At 44.6% G+C, this 17,475-nt stretch overlaps 1 protein-coding gene across 1 annotated transcript in view; it reads right to left on the bottom strand.

Annotated features, from left to right (window-relative positions):
• The window catches only part of LOC101663178 (sphingosine-1-phosphate lyase 1), a gene marked incomplete at its 5' end in the record, with an annotated part of 65,351 nt that overhangs the window by 5,619 nt on the left and 42,257 nt on the right, over positions 1-17,475 (bottom strand). Inside the window, 4 exon segments of the mRNA XM_004701147.2 lie at positions 217-366; positions 980-1,078; positions 1,855-1,960; positions 2,900-2,988. Coding sequence (XP_004701204.2) covers positions 217-366; positions 980-1,078; positions 1,855-1,960; positions 2,900-2,988 — 444 coding nt within the window.

Raw genomic sequence — 17,475 nt, 5'->3', positions numbered from 1 at the left:
TCTCCTAGCCAATGCTAAGATACAGGTTACAGGTTCTTGTTCACTGCAGCCTGCACCTCTACCTCCTGTTCTCCCCTCCTGAGGCAGTTGCCCCCGTAAGAGCAGCTGCCAGAAATGTGTCCTTTTAAAGGAAGGGTCCAGCCAGCTAATGCAGTGCAGTCAAAAGAGCCAACTGGCTCCTCAGGTTCACAATCGCTCTCCTCGGGCTCAGCTCACCTTATGAGTGTCCGCGGAAATGCTGGTCACACCTTTCACCTGGAAATCAAACGGCTGCTCCAGTGGGTAGCCTGCCTTCTCCATGAAGACGATGAGGAAGCCGCCCAGACAAGCATCTACGTGCAGAGGTATTTTGTACTTGACAGCCAGCTAGTTTGAGAAAACAAGAAGACTTTACAAGATGCAGGGGGAGAGGTGGCTATCAAGACCAGCTCGTGGGGTCTGAATCAGTGTATCTTAAAAACAAACAAAGGCTGGCTATTTTGTTACATGCCATATAAATCTCATCTTTCAAATGCACTTACTCTTCAAACTGTTCACCGAAAAAGTACAATCTCTGTGTCTATTTAAATATAAGCTCAAAGTCACTGCACAATCCAGGAGGAAGTGGGTGGTCCCCTGAGGGGTAAGTCCTTTAGTAACTGCAGAGGGAACAGGTGTGAGGGGCCACCTGCTGAACACCATCCTCTGGTGAGCAGGTTCCCAAGGGTAGCTATTCCTTATCTGAAGCTCAGGGTCAATCTCACTGCAGAATGATGAGTTCAAACAGAGGACTCTCCCTTGTATTATTCCTCCCCAAGAATAGAAGCTAGTGCCTTTCGGCCCAGAGCTGCAGGGCTGACCACAGGGCTCATGAACTCTCTTGAGTACAACGTGGTCAGCCCTAAGATCAACGTTGCTCCTCCTTGCAAAGCTTGGCACCAGTGGATTCCATGTGAAGATCCCACACTGGCTGCTAGACTAGCCCAGGGCTCTCGTGTACCTTGGCCACTTCCGGGACAGGGTCGATCACACCATGAGGAAACTGTGGGGCGGAGCAGACAAGCATGGCGGTGTTCCGGGAGATGGCTCTTTTCATGGCCTGAGGACGCAGGGTTAGAGGAGAGTGAACATCCAGGTCACCACTGTGCTCTCCTCTGCTGCCAAGAGAACCTGGGCAGTCAGCTCCTCCCCCTCCCCAACCTGGGAGAAGCCAGTCCCTGTGGCAGCACCCAAGCACACCCCAGGGGGCCCATTTGGGGTAAACTGCCTGTGAGAACAATATAAGAACAGAACATCCCCAGGGGAGGTTTTGGGGTGTGAGGAGACTAGTGGGTTGGGTGACAAACAAGCCAAATGTCTCTGGCAGGGACACCATAAGTGAAGTTGTTTACTTTGCCAAGTTTATTTCCTCATCAGTGACCAGTAATAAAACCAACAGGTTCAGGACCTTCCTGGATCGGTGCAAGGCTCAACTGTCCTGCTGAGAGGCCTCTGAGAACTGCAGTTCTGCACAAATGCCAGGCACAAAAAGTCCGATGATTATAGCAATAGGAGGACCTCTATCAGACCAATCAAGACCACGGTAAGAGTTGGGGGGGGGGTAGTTTGTCCTTTACCAATAGAGAAGAGGAAGTAAAACCCAAGGCTTTAAAGACCCGGGCGGGGGATTGGATCATCTTCCCATTGGAAGCCACTTAGCTAGAAAAAGAAGAAGCTCCATCAATCACCACTGACGGTACCAGTTGGCACAGCCTGGCTGCCACAGCCAGAGGCCGTGCCGAGTCCTCGGAGGTAGCTCTGGGAAGCTAGTCAGTCCAATGCGTTGCCTGCTTCTCAGAGCCCAGGGCAGTCAGCACACCGTCCAGGGCTACTCACCCGCACATCCACCTCCATCGTTTTGTTCAGGGGAACTCGCACAATCTTCATCCCAAAATAATTGGCTGCTTTATCAAACGCTGCATGGGCACTTTGGGGGACCACCCTACACAACAGGGATAAACAGGTAAATCCAGACCGAAATACGATTTCCAAGAGCCCACCAGTTCATAGCTGATCTAATTAACAATACACTTCTGATATTATCCACCACATTTCACTAAAACAGAATATGATCAATAGACTTCTCTATAGAAATTTCTGCCAACACTTTGCAGTATTTGCTTTCTGTCTTCCTTCAGTCACACCACTGTTACACTTCCACTGTCCCCTTAGGGGTTAAACAGCTCTGTGCTGAGCAAGGACGGACCCACCAGGGACTCCCAGAAGAAGGAAACTGGCAGCTGATTACATCCTCTTTGACTAGGTATGAATGACAGCACGAGACCGGCTGCAAATGAATTCCTAACCAGTGTCCCCGGGCAGAAAGCCCTGAAACCAAGGATGCCACGTCTGCGTCCCCACATTGTGCCTGGAGAGGCTGGAGAAGGGGCGTCCAACAGCCACAATGATGGCTGTGGCATCCGCAGGCCTGTCTCTTGAGATTGGTTTTGTTCCTCTCAAAAGTCAGGTGCTGGGCTGCGATTTCCGAAGGGGGCCCTGGGGCAGTCTATTTAGGCATCTTTGGCTGACCTGAGATGAGCAGAGCTTTCCTGAGACTCCAGATCGCTTAACCTAAAGACACAGGACTCACAAAGACAGCCCTCCCACTGTGTGCTCCCATGCAGAAAGAGGGCTGTCCTCACTGCTGGAGGACTAATCACTTGGATAAACTTGGGCTGGGGCAGGAAGGAGCTTCACACTGTGCTGCTGGTCCATTCAGCCCTTTGCTGGATGTGCGACAAGAAGGGTTGAGTGGGCAGGACACAGGGGGAAGTGGGCTGCTTGTGTCAAGAGGGAGAGCTACGGTCTGGCTCAGTTTCACCTGGCAGGGCTCCTCCACACAGATGTGAAGCGAGAGGAATGAACCACCACGAGTACGTACATCTCTGGGGTTTTGATCCCATTTTCAAAGGCCAGGTCCCGATAGGCTTTGCAGGCCATCAATATGCTTTCTGTCCCGCCAGAGGTTACCTAGAATAAAGAGGAGATGTCATGTGGGGCTGGGAGCTAGGAAGGGTGCTCAGCACGCACCTCCTTCCCGGCCCTCGAAATTTCTGACCCAGAAATAGAGGTGAGCTGGGTAGCGTGCTGTGCGGCACCCACTGGAGGCAGCATGAGAAGGGAAAGGGGGCTTTGCTAGCTGGTCTAGAAGCAGTTCAGGGAAGGGTCAAAATTACTAAGAGTGAGCAGAAGGTCCACACTGTCTAGACAAACACCTTCTTGTCCAGAGCCCATCTATGGGTAACCATTTCCATCGTCTCATCTAGTCCATTTGTAATCCCACAGGGCCATCTACTCCACTCAAAAGCATCAGAATCGCTGGGTTTGACTTTTAAATGTCAAAATCCTTTCAGGAAGGTGAAATGATGGAGTTACCCACAATTCTAGTGAGCCGCGCACCACAGTGCCTGCAACACTGGGATCAAACGTCACAACTGTGACAGCACAGGACTGGTGATGTTTACTCTCCTACACAGGGTCCTGTGAGTGGGAACAGAACTCAGTGGCTCCCAGCTAGGACGATGCAATGCATGGGTGGCACACACAGTTTGCACGTCCTGGATTCCACAGGGATGGAGGTGACTACTCAAGCTACTGCCCTCAGATGGTCTGTGAACCTTGAGAAAACTGGTTTCCTAAAGCCACCTGGAAGTCAAAGAATGGTCTAGGGACTTAATAAGTGCCATGTTGTATTGAGAGCTGCGCTGTGGGTTTTTCAATAAAAGAATCATCTATGTACAGTTTTGGCAAACAGAGCTCCACAGGTCGGCTGATGGTTATGTTCTGGGGCAGATCAGTCATTGTTCTTCAAGAAAATGATGCGTGACCACCAGCTATTCTGGAACTTATTCTGTGCTTGTTTCCCGTACCACACAGCCATTGAGAAATCATCTTCAACAAAATTCTACTCAGATATGGAATCAGTGATCCTGCTCCATAGTCCCCACATGGTGTTGAACCACCTTCCTTTGGAATGGCCACAGATGCGGGTCTCTTCCACTCAGTGGGTCAGGTAGGCGACTTTCCAAATGTCTTGGCACAGACGAGTGAGCCCTTGTACTAGAGCAGCCATCTGAAGAAATGGATTACAGTCTGGGAAACTGATGGGGCACTTGGCTCTTTCATAGAGGGTAATTATTCCTTGGCACTGTCTTGAGTGCACACAAGAAAACACTCCACACTTGTAAGGGTGGGGACAAATTCAGTCATCCCAATACTCCTAGCACCTAGCACAGTCATGGAGTGAGTGTCTGGGTGATGCAAACTATAAATGTGCCCTGCTGCTGCTAATCTAATGGTTAGAAGTTCAATTCCACCCAGAAGTGCCTCTGGAGAAAGCCTTGGAGATCGAGTTCAGAAACATGTCACTGAAGACCATATGGGACACAGTGCTACGGACACCTGACACACGGATGGGCACAAGCAGAAGTCAACTCAAATGCAAGTGTGATTTTAGCTTATTAGTAGCTGGCAACTAATAGACACCCAGTTAACATTTCCTGATGACAGTCTTTACATTCATTACATCATGGTCTATATAGGCACTTTATATACATCTGCCCATGTTTTGGCAATATCTGAAAAAAAGAAAATCTTCCTAATACTGAGTTAGGCTGGACACCGTAGTTTTTATCATTCCTAGACACAGAAAACCTTACACAGGAGCTAGGAGTTTCATGTACAAGGAAGAAAAGTGAGCTCCTGGAAGATCACAGCCATTCACCCAATGACACACTTTAACATCTACTGATAAGGAAAATTGAGATGCGATATCCAGTGTGGTGTAAGATGAGATGGAATGAGAAAAGTCATTACTAAAATTTCCTAAAACCCACATAGAGGGCCAACGTACCACTGGATACAAAGTCCCAGTGGTCAGAAGAAACCATTAGCTGAGAAAAGTCGGGCATTTTTTCACTTAGGAAGTCTTCATGAAGCATGTGACCATTATTCACATAGACATGCATGCATTCAGCTGGGGCACTAGGCACGCATTTTGTGTCACTGTGCATTCCAAGTTGCAAAAGACAAAGTGCTTAGAGTTGAGGTCAGTTCTGCAGAGCAGCAGTGTGTCCTGTGCGCTGGCATCCAGTCTGACTCAGAAGGTCCCATGAGGGCCCAGTTAGGAAAGACCAGCAGTGTTCAAATCTTCAGTCCTTAGACACTGACCTCAGCAAAAATACTCCAGACCTCTGGTCATTGACTCCACATGTCCTGTGCTTATAATTAGTCAAATCCAAGTCATCATTTTTAGGCAAAGTCCAGTTTGCTTCTGATGGAAAAAGCAGGGCCATGTAAACTCTAAATTTTATTTTGGACTTTGCCACTTCTATATTTAAATGCGCTCCCACTCTTACAAGTTTCCCTTCTCCCCATGCCCAAGGGGAAATAAATGTAATTACAAAGTTAAAAAGCACAAACCAGAAGCCTCAATATGTACATGTGATATTATTCAACTTCCTTCACCTTCTGTACAAAACTCTCATTATAAAATATGTATTTCAGAAAACAGAGCCTCAGGGGTGACTGCTAACTGTTCAAACCCACCGGCTGCGCCTGGGAGAAGGGTGCACTTTCTGCTCCTGTAAAGACAGGGTCTCGCAAACCCACAGAGGTCGTTCTACTCTGTCCTACAGGGCCGATGTGCATAGACATCAAGTCAATGGCAGTGAGGGTTTTCTACTTTTGGTTCAGAAAACCAGAGTAGCATGTAGCTCACTTGGGACTATTCTTTAAGATGTTGTTTGTCCCCAATGACTCTTCCACAAGCGAATATTCACTTTCAGATAACGGTGATTTCATTTGTTTGTAAAAGTATATGGATGGCTCTTGAACAATTTTTACACTGTTGTGTGGGGCAGGACTGGCTCTTCTGTCTCTAAAGTTTGCTGACCCTCAGTCTATAGACTATGCGGCCAACCACAGACAGTCAAAAGGCACTCAGCGAAAGGCTGGGGTCGGGGTGGGGTGAAGGCGGTGGAAATCATCGACATCATACTCAATAAAGAGCACTGGAGCCACCTAAAAACAAATGTAAGGAGGAAAAGATTCCATGGGACAGGACTTTTTAATACGTAATGGCCTGCCACAGGGGAAAGTGCCAATTACGGGACTTCTAGTTCCAACAACATAGATTAAAATCCCCGAGAAGGCCTCCTGACTAAAAACCTCTGTGTAACAACAGAGGCCACAGGCGTTTGACACCTGAATTCACATCATTCTGTAATGGAAGATCACAAAATGAGCATTTCCATTCAATTCATTCCATTTTCATAGCACAGTCCAGCAATGCCAAAGGTAACCACAAAGCTTCTCTGAAGAACGTCATGTTAATCATACGTTAACTTATGAGCTGCTTACAGGATGGGGAAATAAATCACAAAGATAAGGAAGTTGGGCATCAAGAGTAAAATCAGTAAAAACAACCAAGAGCATAAATAGGTAATATTCGTGGATACCTGAATGACCAGACATAAAATGATTACATGGAAAATATCTAAAGAAACAAAACATACTATCAAAATGATAAGCCAAGATTAGTGACTTTAAAGAACTAAGCCTGGCTCAGCATTAGAAAATCAATGTAATACACTGTATCTACAGAACACAGAAAGATAACTACATGATCCTCTCTACAGATGTAGAAAAACATTTGATGACAGACAACACCTTGTCTTGATGAAGCCCAACAGAAGAATGGAATCTCAAGTAGTCCCTCAGTAGGATTCAGGGTACATGTGAAAAGCCAGCACTCAACATTATACTTAATGGAGAAGACTGAGAACCTCCCTCTTGAAGTTGGGAAGAAGACAACAACATGAACAAGTGTACAAGAACTGGATGAACTAGAAGAAGTAGGCAAGTACACACCCTACCCAAATTCTCAACAGATCCATAGCAAGTGAAGAGAGGGAATCAATAATCAATCACAATAAAAGCCTCAACCCAGACGGTTTCACTGTAAATATTTCTAGAAAACCTGAAACCATGCTCTTTCAATACTGTTTAAACTCTTCCAAAGGAATACTCCAAAATTCATTGTATGAGGGCAACACAACCCCTACACCAAAACCACAACTACAGATTAAAACAAAACTAGAGGCTAATATTCTTATGAATACAGATGCAAAATTCCTCAACAAAATACTACTGAACAGAATCCAACAGCAATATTAAGAGCCATGCACCGTGATCAAGTGGAATTTATTGTAGGCATACAGGGATGGTTCAACCTTAGGAAGCCAACCAAGAAGTAGAATGACAAGATGGGGAGGGCCGGGGAAAAAACAAAAAGAATAATTTTAAAAAAAAGAATGACAAGATCATCATCTGTGGATGAAGAAAAAGCATTTGATACAAGCTAACATTCTTGATAAAAGCCCTACAGATTTGGAATAGAAGGGGAACCACGATTCAGGGCATATATGAACAGTGAACAACCAACATTAATACTTTATAGAGAAAGACTAAGAGGTTTCCTCAGTCTCAGAATTGGGATCAAAACAAGAGTGTCTGTTTCATCACAATAATGTATTAGACATTGTAGCCAAAGCAATGAGACAAGATAAAGTGATAAAAAGTATCTAGTTTGGAAAAAAACAATTAAAATCATCTCTCTTCACAGATATGATCATGTTTAAATATAAATACACACAAACAGGCTTCAAAAAGTTCTTTAGAAAAAGGAATTAATATGATTCTCTATATAGAAAATCCAGGACTCCACAAAAATTTTTCTTGAGTCAAGAGAGGATTAGCAAAGGTGGAGATTGAAACGTCCACAAACAAACAAAATCAGCTGGGTTTCTAAACACCAGCAATGGGAATCTGAAAGGGACATCCAGGAAACAATTCCTTTTACAAAAGCATCTAAGACAATAAAACATATAGGATAAATCTAACCAAGAATGTAAGGGAATCACATGGAGAAAATAACAAAACACTTGTGCAGAACGACACAGCAGGCATGGACCCCCGTCCTCACCCCACCCCACAAACAGGCTCCAAGAGAATCACCACTTTCTGGGCCAAGGACCTGTAGCACAGAGAGTGTGCAGGAAATCCCTGGACCCTTCTCTCTCCTAGCCCTGCTTGGACATAAGGCCTAGCCCTTCCGCTGAGCTTCTGAAGCAGTGGCGGTGGCAGGCTGCACAGGCAACCCTGCTAATGGCTAAGGCACACAGAGGAGAGTGCTGGGATGGCGGACCAGTTCTGAGTGCTGATGCTGTAGTGATTCCACAACTCTCTGTATGTACTAAAACTCGCTGAGCTGTAAAACAACAATCAAATTACTGCTGAAAGAGGTTAAAGAAGACTTCAATAAATGTAAGGATGACTTAATATTGTTAAGATGTCAACACGACCCAAAGTGATCCATAGATTCAATGTAATCCCAATAAAAAACCGCTAAGTTTTCTTTGCAGAAATAAAGTGTTAAAACTTCCAACTTTATAGAGCATGGTAAAAGACGCCAAATAAGTGTTGAAAGAAGAACACGGTAGGGGGACTCACACTTCCTGTTTTTAAAACATCTACATTACAGCAATCCCCAAGCCTGGTCCTGGTCCAACAGGGGACACACAGATCAGAGGGATACAACTTAGAGTCCAGAAATGAACCCACATAGCTGTGGTCACCTGAATTTTGACAAGAGTGCTAAGTCCATTCGATAAGGAAATAAACGGTACTGTATTGGGAAAACTGCATTTCCAAATGGAGAAAAGTAGAGCAGAATCCATGCCTCACACTACAAAAAATTATAAATTCAAAATGGATTAAGGCCCTAAATGTGAAACCATAAAATTATTAAAAGATAGATAACAATGGATTTTCTAATATAATAAATGTACAAAAAGCAAAAGATAAATAAATGGGAACTCATAAAAATGAGAAACTTCTGTTCATCAGAACACTGCAAAAAACTGAAAAGACAAGCTACTGACTAGGACAACAGTTCTCAACCTGTGGGTCGTAACCCCTTTGGGGGTTTCACAGGAGCCACCTGATCATAACAGTAGCAAAACTATAGTTATGAAGTAGCAATGAAAATAATTTTATGGTGGGGGGTCATCACAACATGAGGAACTGTATAAAAGGGTCATGGCATTAGAAAGGTTGAGAACCACTGAACTAGGAGAATATCTCTGGAAAATTGAGAATCTGTGTGTGTGTGTGTGTGTTTATTATATAAACTTAACAACAAAAATAACCCATTCATACAGCAGGCAAAGGACCTGAATAGACCTTTCATCAAAAAAGACATTCAAATGGTCACCAAAACGTGTGAAATGATGCTGGGAGTCATCAGCCCTCAGACAAGGATGCAAGCCAGAACCACAATGAGGATCAAGGTTGTGAGGAAGTGGTAATGGGAGCCCATGTTCACTGCTGGTGGGAATGCAGAAGGTACAGCCACTGAGATGGTTCCTCAAAAAGCTGAAAACAGAATTATCATATGAATCAGCAATTCTACTCCTAGGTATTGACCCAAAAGACTTGAAACAAAGACTCAAAGAGTCTCATGTACCAAAAGGAAACAGAGGAAAGAACTAGGAAGTAGCAAAGGACATTTATAAAGGTCTAAATACACACATGTACATGTGTAAATGAATTTATTTATAACAATAGGGAAACAGATCTATGTACATATATTTACATGTTAAGTTTTATGGCAGCAGACGGTCATTGGGCCTCTACTCAAATACTCTCTTTTTTTTAATCATATTTATTTATTTTATTTTTTAAATCGTTTTAGTAGGGCCTCATACAACTCTTATCATAATCCATACATACATCAATTGTGTAAGGGACATTTGCACATTCATTGCCCTCATCATTCTCAAAACATATGATCTCCACTTAAGCCCCTGACATCAGGACCTCATTTTTTCCCCTCCCTCATAAGCCCTTGATAATTTATAAATTATTATTTTGTCATATCTTGCCCTGTCCGATGTCTTCCTTTACCCACTTTTCTGTTGTCTGTCCCCCAGGGAGGAGGTCACATGTAGATCCTTGTAATCGTTTCCTCCTTTCCAACCCACCCTCCCTCTACGCTTCCAGTATCGCCACTCATATCACTGGTCCTGAAGGGATCATCCGCCCTGGATTCCCTGTGTTTCCAATTCCTATCTGTACAGTGTACATCCTCTGGTCTAGCCAGACTTGCAAGATACAATTCGGATCATGATAATGGGGGGTGGGGGGTGGGGAGGAGGAAGCATTTAGGAACTAGAGGAAAGTTTTATTTCTCATCATTGCTATATCGCACCCTGACTGGCTCGTCTCCTCCCTGAGACCCCTCTGCAAGGGGATCTCCAGTGGCCTACAAATGGGCTTTGAGTCTCCACTCCGCACTCCCCGCCTCATTCACTATGGTAAGATTTTTTGTTCTGATGATGTACTCTCTCAACGCAAGAACACTTTGTTCTAATAACCCATCATTCTGTGATCCTCACCTTTCCTGACACAATCGCTGAAGACAACATGCGTGCAAAAGCAAATGTGGTGAAGAAAGCTGATGGTGCCCGGCTATCAAAAGATATAGCATCTGGGGTCTTAAAGACTTGAAGATAAACAAGCAGCCATCTAGCTGAGAAGCAACAAAGCCCACATGGAAGAAGCACACCAGCCTGTGTGATCATGAGGTGTCAATGGGATTAGGTATCAGGCATCAAAGACCCAGAACAAAAAATCATACCTATGTGAATGAGTAAGGCAGAACTCAAAGCCCATCTGTAGACAACTGGACATCTCCTCACAGAAGGGTCACGAGGAAGAGATGAGCCAGTCAGGGTGCAGTATAACACCAACAAAACATAAAACTTTCCTCTGGTTCTTTAATGCTCCCCCTCCCCCCACCCATTATCATGAGCCAAATTCTACCTTACAAATCCAGCTAGACCAGAGAATGTACACTGGTACAGGTAAGTGTTTAAAACACAGGGAATCCAGAACAGATAAACCCCTCAGGACCAATAATGAGAGTAGTGATACCAGGAGAGGAAAGGGGAAGGTGGGGGTGGCAACGGGGAACTGGTCACAATGATCGATATGTAACCCTTTCCCAGTAGGACAGACAACAGAAAAGAGGGTGAAGGGAGACAGAGGTTGGTGTAAGACATGAAAAAAAATTTATAAATTGTCAAGAGTTCATGAGGGAGTATGGGTTGGGGGAGGGGGTAAAAGGGTCTGATACCAAGGGTTCAAGTAGAAAGCAAATGTTTTGAGAATGATGAGAGCAACAAATGTACAAATGTGCTTGACACAATGGATGGATGTATGGATTGTGATATCAGATGTATGGATTGTGATATCCCAATTAAAAAAAATTTTTTTAAGTCTTACATAACACTGTTCTCTGCAGCATTTTTCACAATAGCCAAACAGGGGAATCCCCTAAACAGTGGTTCTCAACCTTCCTAATGTTTCAACCCTTTAATACAGTTCCTCACGTTGTGGTGACCCCACAATCATAAAATTATTTTTGTTGCTACTTCATAACTATAATTTTGCTACTGTTATAGGTCGGGCGACCCCAGAGAAAGGGTCATTCGACCCCCAAAAGGGTCCCAACCCAAAGGTTTAGAACCGCTGCTCTAAAAGCCCATCAACAGATGAATGCATCAACAAAGTATGGTACTTACATGCAATAAGCTCTAATCAGCCAGGAGGAGAAAGTTAGTCTGGATACATGCTACAGCATGCATGGACCTTGACGATATTACAGCGAGTGAAAGAAGGCAACCATAAAAGGACAAACATTGTATGACCTCATGTATATAAAAAGAGAGGAGAGGTGCATATGTATAGAGATCAATTGATTAAGGTTAGGGTGCCTAGCTGATTATTGTAATTGCTGTTAATAAGTTGTACAGCTGTAAAAAGTTGAATTGGAAAAAGTTGTGTCACGGTGCACTTATAAGAAAAACAACAAAAAGAATATCTGCTGAAGCTGCTTCTATATAAACAAACACCTCATGGGTTTGGTTCCTTAGTCTGGAGGTTCAGAGTCATGGAACAATCTAGCTAATGGGCCTTATTATCTGGTTAGTGCTTATGCTTATGTTCTCTCTCCTAGTTGTATTGGTTGCAAGTGGTGATTCAAGGTACAACAACTGGTCTCCATTCACCTGGAGCATCCGAGGAAGGAGAACAGGGATACCCTCACTTGGCATAAGGGCACTTCACAACAGCTGGGATCAAATGGATGGGGGAGGGGGGGAGTTGCTGTCTGTTGAGTGGTAGCCATACAGATCTGCCATGTGGATCTGGGGTGAGGTCCCAGGCTCTGAGGCTGCCCTGTCAGAATGAAGTTTATGGTTGGGTGGGGCAATGTGGAAGGTAGGGAGAGGGAATGGTCAAGTTTGGGGGGAATATAGGTGAACGTCTGTTGAGGGGAGGCAGAGATGACCTCCAGGTGGGGGGAGAAGAGACTGAAAATACTCTTGGGAACATAAGGTGGGGAGGTTCTTTAGTGGTGTACAGCGGGTGGGCAGAATTGACCTGTGGCATCTGTGGGTATCCCAGGAACGCAGGCCAGGTGCCATAGAACACTGGGACACTGAATCTTGCATCTTCGGAGCATATGGAATGCTCCAGAAGCAGCATTGATGAGACCCGATACAAGAACCCCACTGGGTGAAGTGGACTATATGTGGTCGTCACCTAATCTGGTGTCAATTTAAGGATTAAGAGTGTAGGGGTGGAGTCTAGCCTGTCATTCAGATCATAGTCAGTGAAGCCTGTGTGGGCATGGCCTTCTCCTGAGAATTCTGGGAAACCCTGCTTTTCCTTCTTGGAGACAGGAGACACAATCTCTCTCAGTTTACTCCCTGGGCATTGCAGCTGACAAGCCACATGGACCTACCCTGATGCAACCAGACCTCTGAAGCCAGAGAAACCACGGAGAGACCCCTGCCAGCGCTGAGATGCTTACAACGCCACTGGATCCAAAGATTTTCTACCCACTGGCTTGTGATCATTCTGCATTCGGCATCATTGTATGTGTTTCGTGAGACTGAAGAGGACTTTATAGATTGGTATCAGACATATGGGCTAATCTCAGACTTATTACCTAGGACTGGACTGGGTTGGGATGTTTTCTTAATGTACAATTATATAAAACTCTTTGATACATATGCGTGTTTATGAATTTGTTTCTCTAGTCTACCCAGACTAACACACTATACTTAAGATGCACTTGTAACCTGAGGACTTAAGTTGGAAAACGTATGGTGTTGGAGGAAGTAGAAGACAGCTGTACCAAAAGTGGTGGACTGTTGGTTGGAGGATAAACAAGATCGTGCTACATCCACGCTCTGTGTGCCATATTAAGAGACATATTAGTCCAGCAATCCTGCGATGGCCATACTGTTATATTTTGCTTATGCTTGTGTATATGAGGGTGTATCTCAGAGGTGACCATTGGGGGTCACCCTCTTGAAGTTGTGTTGTTTCTCGGTTTGTTGGTAAATGAAACCCAAGGATGTGGAGCCTATAGGGAAAGAAAACATAACCAGGGTTTGGGGGAGGAGCTATATAGAATTCTGGGTGGAGGCGATAAGAAGGAAATGACGTCAAGAAGCCCAGGGAGGAAAGTATGTTTGGAGACTGACTATAGAAATAATTGTACAATTATGTTTGACCTGATTGAATTATGGAATGGTATGGCATATGTATGAATTCCCAAGTCACAGCAAAAAAAAAAAGCATAGATCCAGGAGTGAGTTCTGGGTTTGCACTAAACCCTAGTTCCAACTTAAGAGCAATTAATTCTTACATCATGCCCCTGCTCCATACTCACCTTCATGAAATGATCACTGAAGATGTGATAGGTAGGTTTGTTGTGCTAACATGGCCAATGAACACTTGTGAGATTGGTTGTAGGGTGGAGAAATAAACAGCTCAGGGAGCCTCACCTCTCTCTCTTGCTCTTTGATCATTGGACGAGTGTGTTGCTGCCTTGCTTGTTCTGTACCTCCATTTGCAAGCTACACTATCTGTGGGACGCCTATACCTGTGGACTGTGTCACTGTAACTTGAGGTTCCTTCAAGACCTGCTTTGCCACGCTACTGGAAGGTACATCTCTTGAGCTGAGGACTGTCGGACCCTGTCATCTAGCTGACTGTTGCTGACCTGCTTGCTGTTTGCTGCCTGTGACCAGATAGCCTGAATTGCTCCACAGAGGGCTACCCGGCGGCCCTAAAGACTTGAAGGACTGCCAGTGTACTAGCTGTCTCACAGAAGTGAGTTGCACTGAGCCATTTGTACTGCTTTATAGATAGATAGATAGATAGATAGATAGATAGATAGATAGATAGATAGAATAAGAAATAAACAGTTAACTAATCCATAAAGTCCTCTTCAGACTCACAAAACACATGCAATGACGCCGAATGGAGGACGATCACAAGCCAGTGGGTAGAAAGTCTTTGGGTCCAGTGGCATTGTAAACATCTCATGCTGGCAGGGAAGCTGTGGCTTCTCCAGCTTCCGAGGTCTGGTTGCATCCATGTGGCTTGTCTTCTGCAATGTCTCCCAGGGAGTGGCAGAGAGAAAGAGGTGTCTTCCGCCTCCAAGGAGGAAGTTCCAGATTTCCTAGAATTCTCCAAAGGCCAGGCATACACAGAAGTTTCAAAGGCTATCTCCAGATTGACAGCCTAGACTCCACCCCTACACTCTTAATCCTTAAATTGACACCAGATTAGGTGACTACCACAGAACATAAAGGTGCTACAGCAAAGTGTGGTAAAGAAAGTCGATGTTGCCCAGCTATCAATTGAAATAGTGGCTGGGGTCTTAAAGGGTTGTATCAAAACAAGCAGCTATCTAAATGAGGAGTCAACTAAGTTCACACAGAAGCACACTAGCTTGTGTGATTCAAAAATGTAAAGAACAAAAATAAAATATGGAGAAAAGTATCAGAGCTACTGTGACACCTAATTTGTAGAAGGCTATGGAGGACAGTGGGAGCCCAAAACCCATCTGCAGAGTGTCTAGTCAGACCAAGCTGCTGATAGATCTGCTCTGGCCAGTGGCACAGGTCCCACACAGTCTTACTAGAGACCATTGTGATCTGGATTATGCTGGGTCAAGCTTGATGCCTGGCCAGTTGACCTCCCTAAAAACAAGACCTGAATTTTATTGGGTGCAAGGCCTTGTCCCTTACTTGTTCCATGACAGAAATTGTTTCCCCTGGCTTTCTAAATGTTGGTGGGGGTCTTCTCCCTCTTGTATATTATTTGTGTTTTTGTCTTTATACTGATGTGCTCTTATCCTTACTACCTTAAGGCAATTTATTTTTCACTGTTTCCTTTTGGGTTTTCCAGGTGTGAAGCACAGGAGGAGTAGATGTATAATGATAATAATTGCTACAGGTGTTATTGGGGAAGGCAGGGGTGGGAGATGGGCCATAGGGAGGGACGGGATTTGGGTAGTAAGTAATGAAGGCAGGAGGCAGGAGGGAACACTAGAACTGATCAGACTGCACAACTCATTTTAAAGGCGATTGAATCATGGGGTGGAGGAGGGGGGTGTTCTAAGATAGGTGTGGTGGTGATTGTACAATTCCCCTTGATAAGATCGAACTATTCAATTGTGTATTACATTAATTATGTGCCAATAAAACTGTTGGGAAAAAATAGAAATTAAAACATTAAAAAAAAAGAAAGATTGGGAGAATTCTGCCACGAGATCATGAGAACTGGGTGGGGCCCAGGTGCCACTACTGAACGCTTTGATCAAAGGCTCCACAGAAAAGATCCTGATCACAGGGGAAATGTCCATTACATCTTTACATTTTCATGGACTCCAGACTTTCTATAGCTACACAGGGCAAATGAATCTCAGAAACTTTGCCCTAAAATCATCCTAAAAGCCTAAACCAAAAACATTCCCTGAAATGGTCTTCAAACCAAACAGCAGTTTAGCATAACTAGAGAAGAAGAAGAAGAAAAGGTTTGCCTTTAGAATGTTTTGAAGAACCGCCTACATGGGCTCAAATTGACAACAGCAACACAAAAGGTTAGGTGGGAACACTGGGGGAATGGGGGGTCAATGAGGAACAACGCAGAAAAGGAGGGTGAGAATGGTCGTACAACTCAGAATGGAAGCAGTGTCACTGAGCGTCCATGTCGAAACTGTTGGGGTGAACTATACTTTGCTGTTTATACTCTCAACAACAAACAACTGAAATTATTTTAAAAGAGGGAATTAAAAAAAAAGAAACCAAACAGAATTTTTAGCATGAAATGTAGAAGTCCCATGGAAGAATTAAAGAGTATTATCAGACACAACTGTTGAAGAAATCACATAGCTGTAACAATGATAATTCCCAACTATCACCATCCTCCTTATGATTGGGAAGAGCCACTGTGTTCTAGCTATACCTTTACAGCAGCGGTTCTCAATGTGTGGGTCGCGACCCCTTAGAGGGTCGAACGACCCTTTCACAGGGGTCGCCTAGGACCATCAGAAAACACATTATGACTTACATTATGATTCATAACAGTAGCAAATGTAGTTATGAAGTAGCAACAAAATAATTTTATGATTGGGTCACCACAACTTGAGGAACTGTATTAAAGGGTCGCGGCACTAGGAAGGTTGAGGACCACTGCTTTACAGCTTATCTATTTTTCTTCTCTGAAAAACAACAAAACTCACTGCCACCGAGTTGATGCTGACTCATAGTGACCCTAGATGGCAGGGTAGAACTGCCCCTGAGTTTCAAAGGCTGTGTCTCCAGTGTTGTTCCCCCATAGCGGTAGGGGTCAATGAGGGCCAGCCATATGATCCTCGATGTGCTTTTGCTGCCTTGAGCGGGAATATCATCAGGGCTTGGTGGGCTGGGATGTATACACTAGTTTTTCTATGGTATATCCCTAAGAGCAGAATTGGATGCAGTTCTTATTAGCTAAGAACAAATTGTCCTGTAAAAATTTCTAGCACCTGTCCCTCCCCCGTGAAGAATTTATTTCAAAGGATGGCACTGAATCTGCAGCTTCGGGAAAAGGATATATCTGACCAGAGCACACAGGAGCAGATGACGGGGGAGGAGGAGAGACTGGAGCACATCCTGGCCCACCAGGCCTTGAGGATGATGACCCCAGTTAGAGCAGCCAGTCCACAGAGAGGACCATATGGCCAGCCCCACTATGAGACATGATGCCCCTCACTGACCCATGGCCCTGAGGGGGACAACACCAGAGACACAGTGTGGGAATTGCACCTGATCTGATCCTGCCACACTGAGGCAAAGCACTGGGGAAGTGCAGCAGAACAGCAGGGGAGGGGAGCAGCAAGATCCCCAGGAATGATGAGGGTACAGGGCGTGGTGCCCTAACAGACTGGACTGGAAAATACTCTTAAAGGCCAGCGATCCTTGAACTAACTACAAGCTTTTCTTTCTTGGTATATTTTAATTTGTTTTTTGTCAGTGGCTTGATGTTGTTGCT

Source organism: Echinops telfairi, unplaced genomic scaffold (assembly GCF_000313985.2).
Source record: "Echinops telfairi isolate 266 unplaced genomic scaffold, ASM31398v2 ScPeMD7_70;HRSCAF=299, whole genome shotgun sequence".
In the NCBI taxonomy this organism is placed as follows: Eukaryota; Metazoa; Chordata; class Mammalia; order Afrosoricida; family Tenrecidae; genus Echinops; species Echinops telfairi.
The sequence above is the reverse complement of the archived record's forward strand: the minus strand, read 5'-3'. Positions and strand labels throughout refer to the sequence as shown.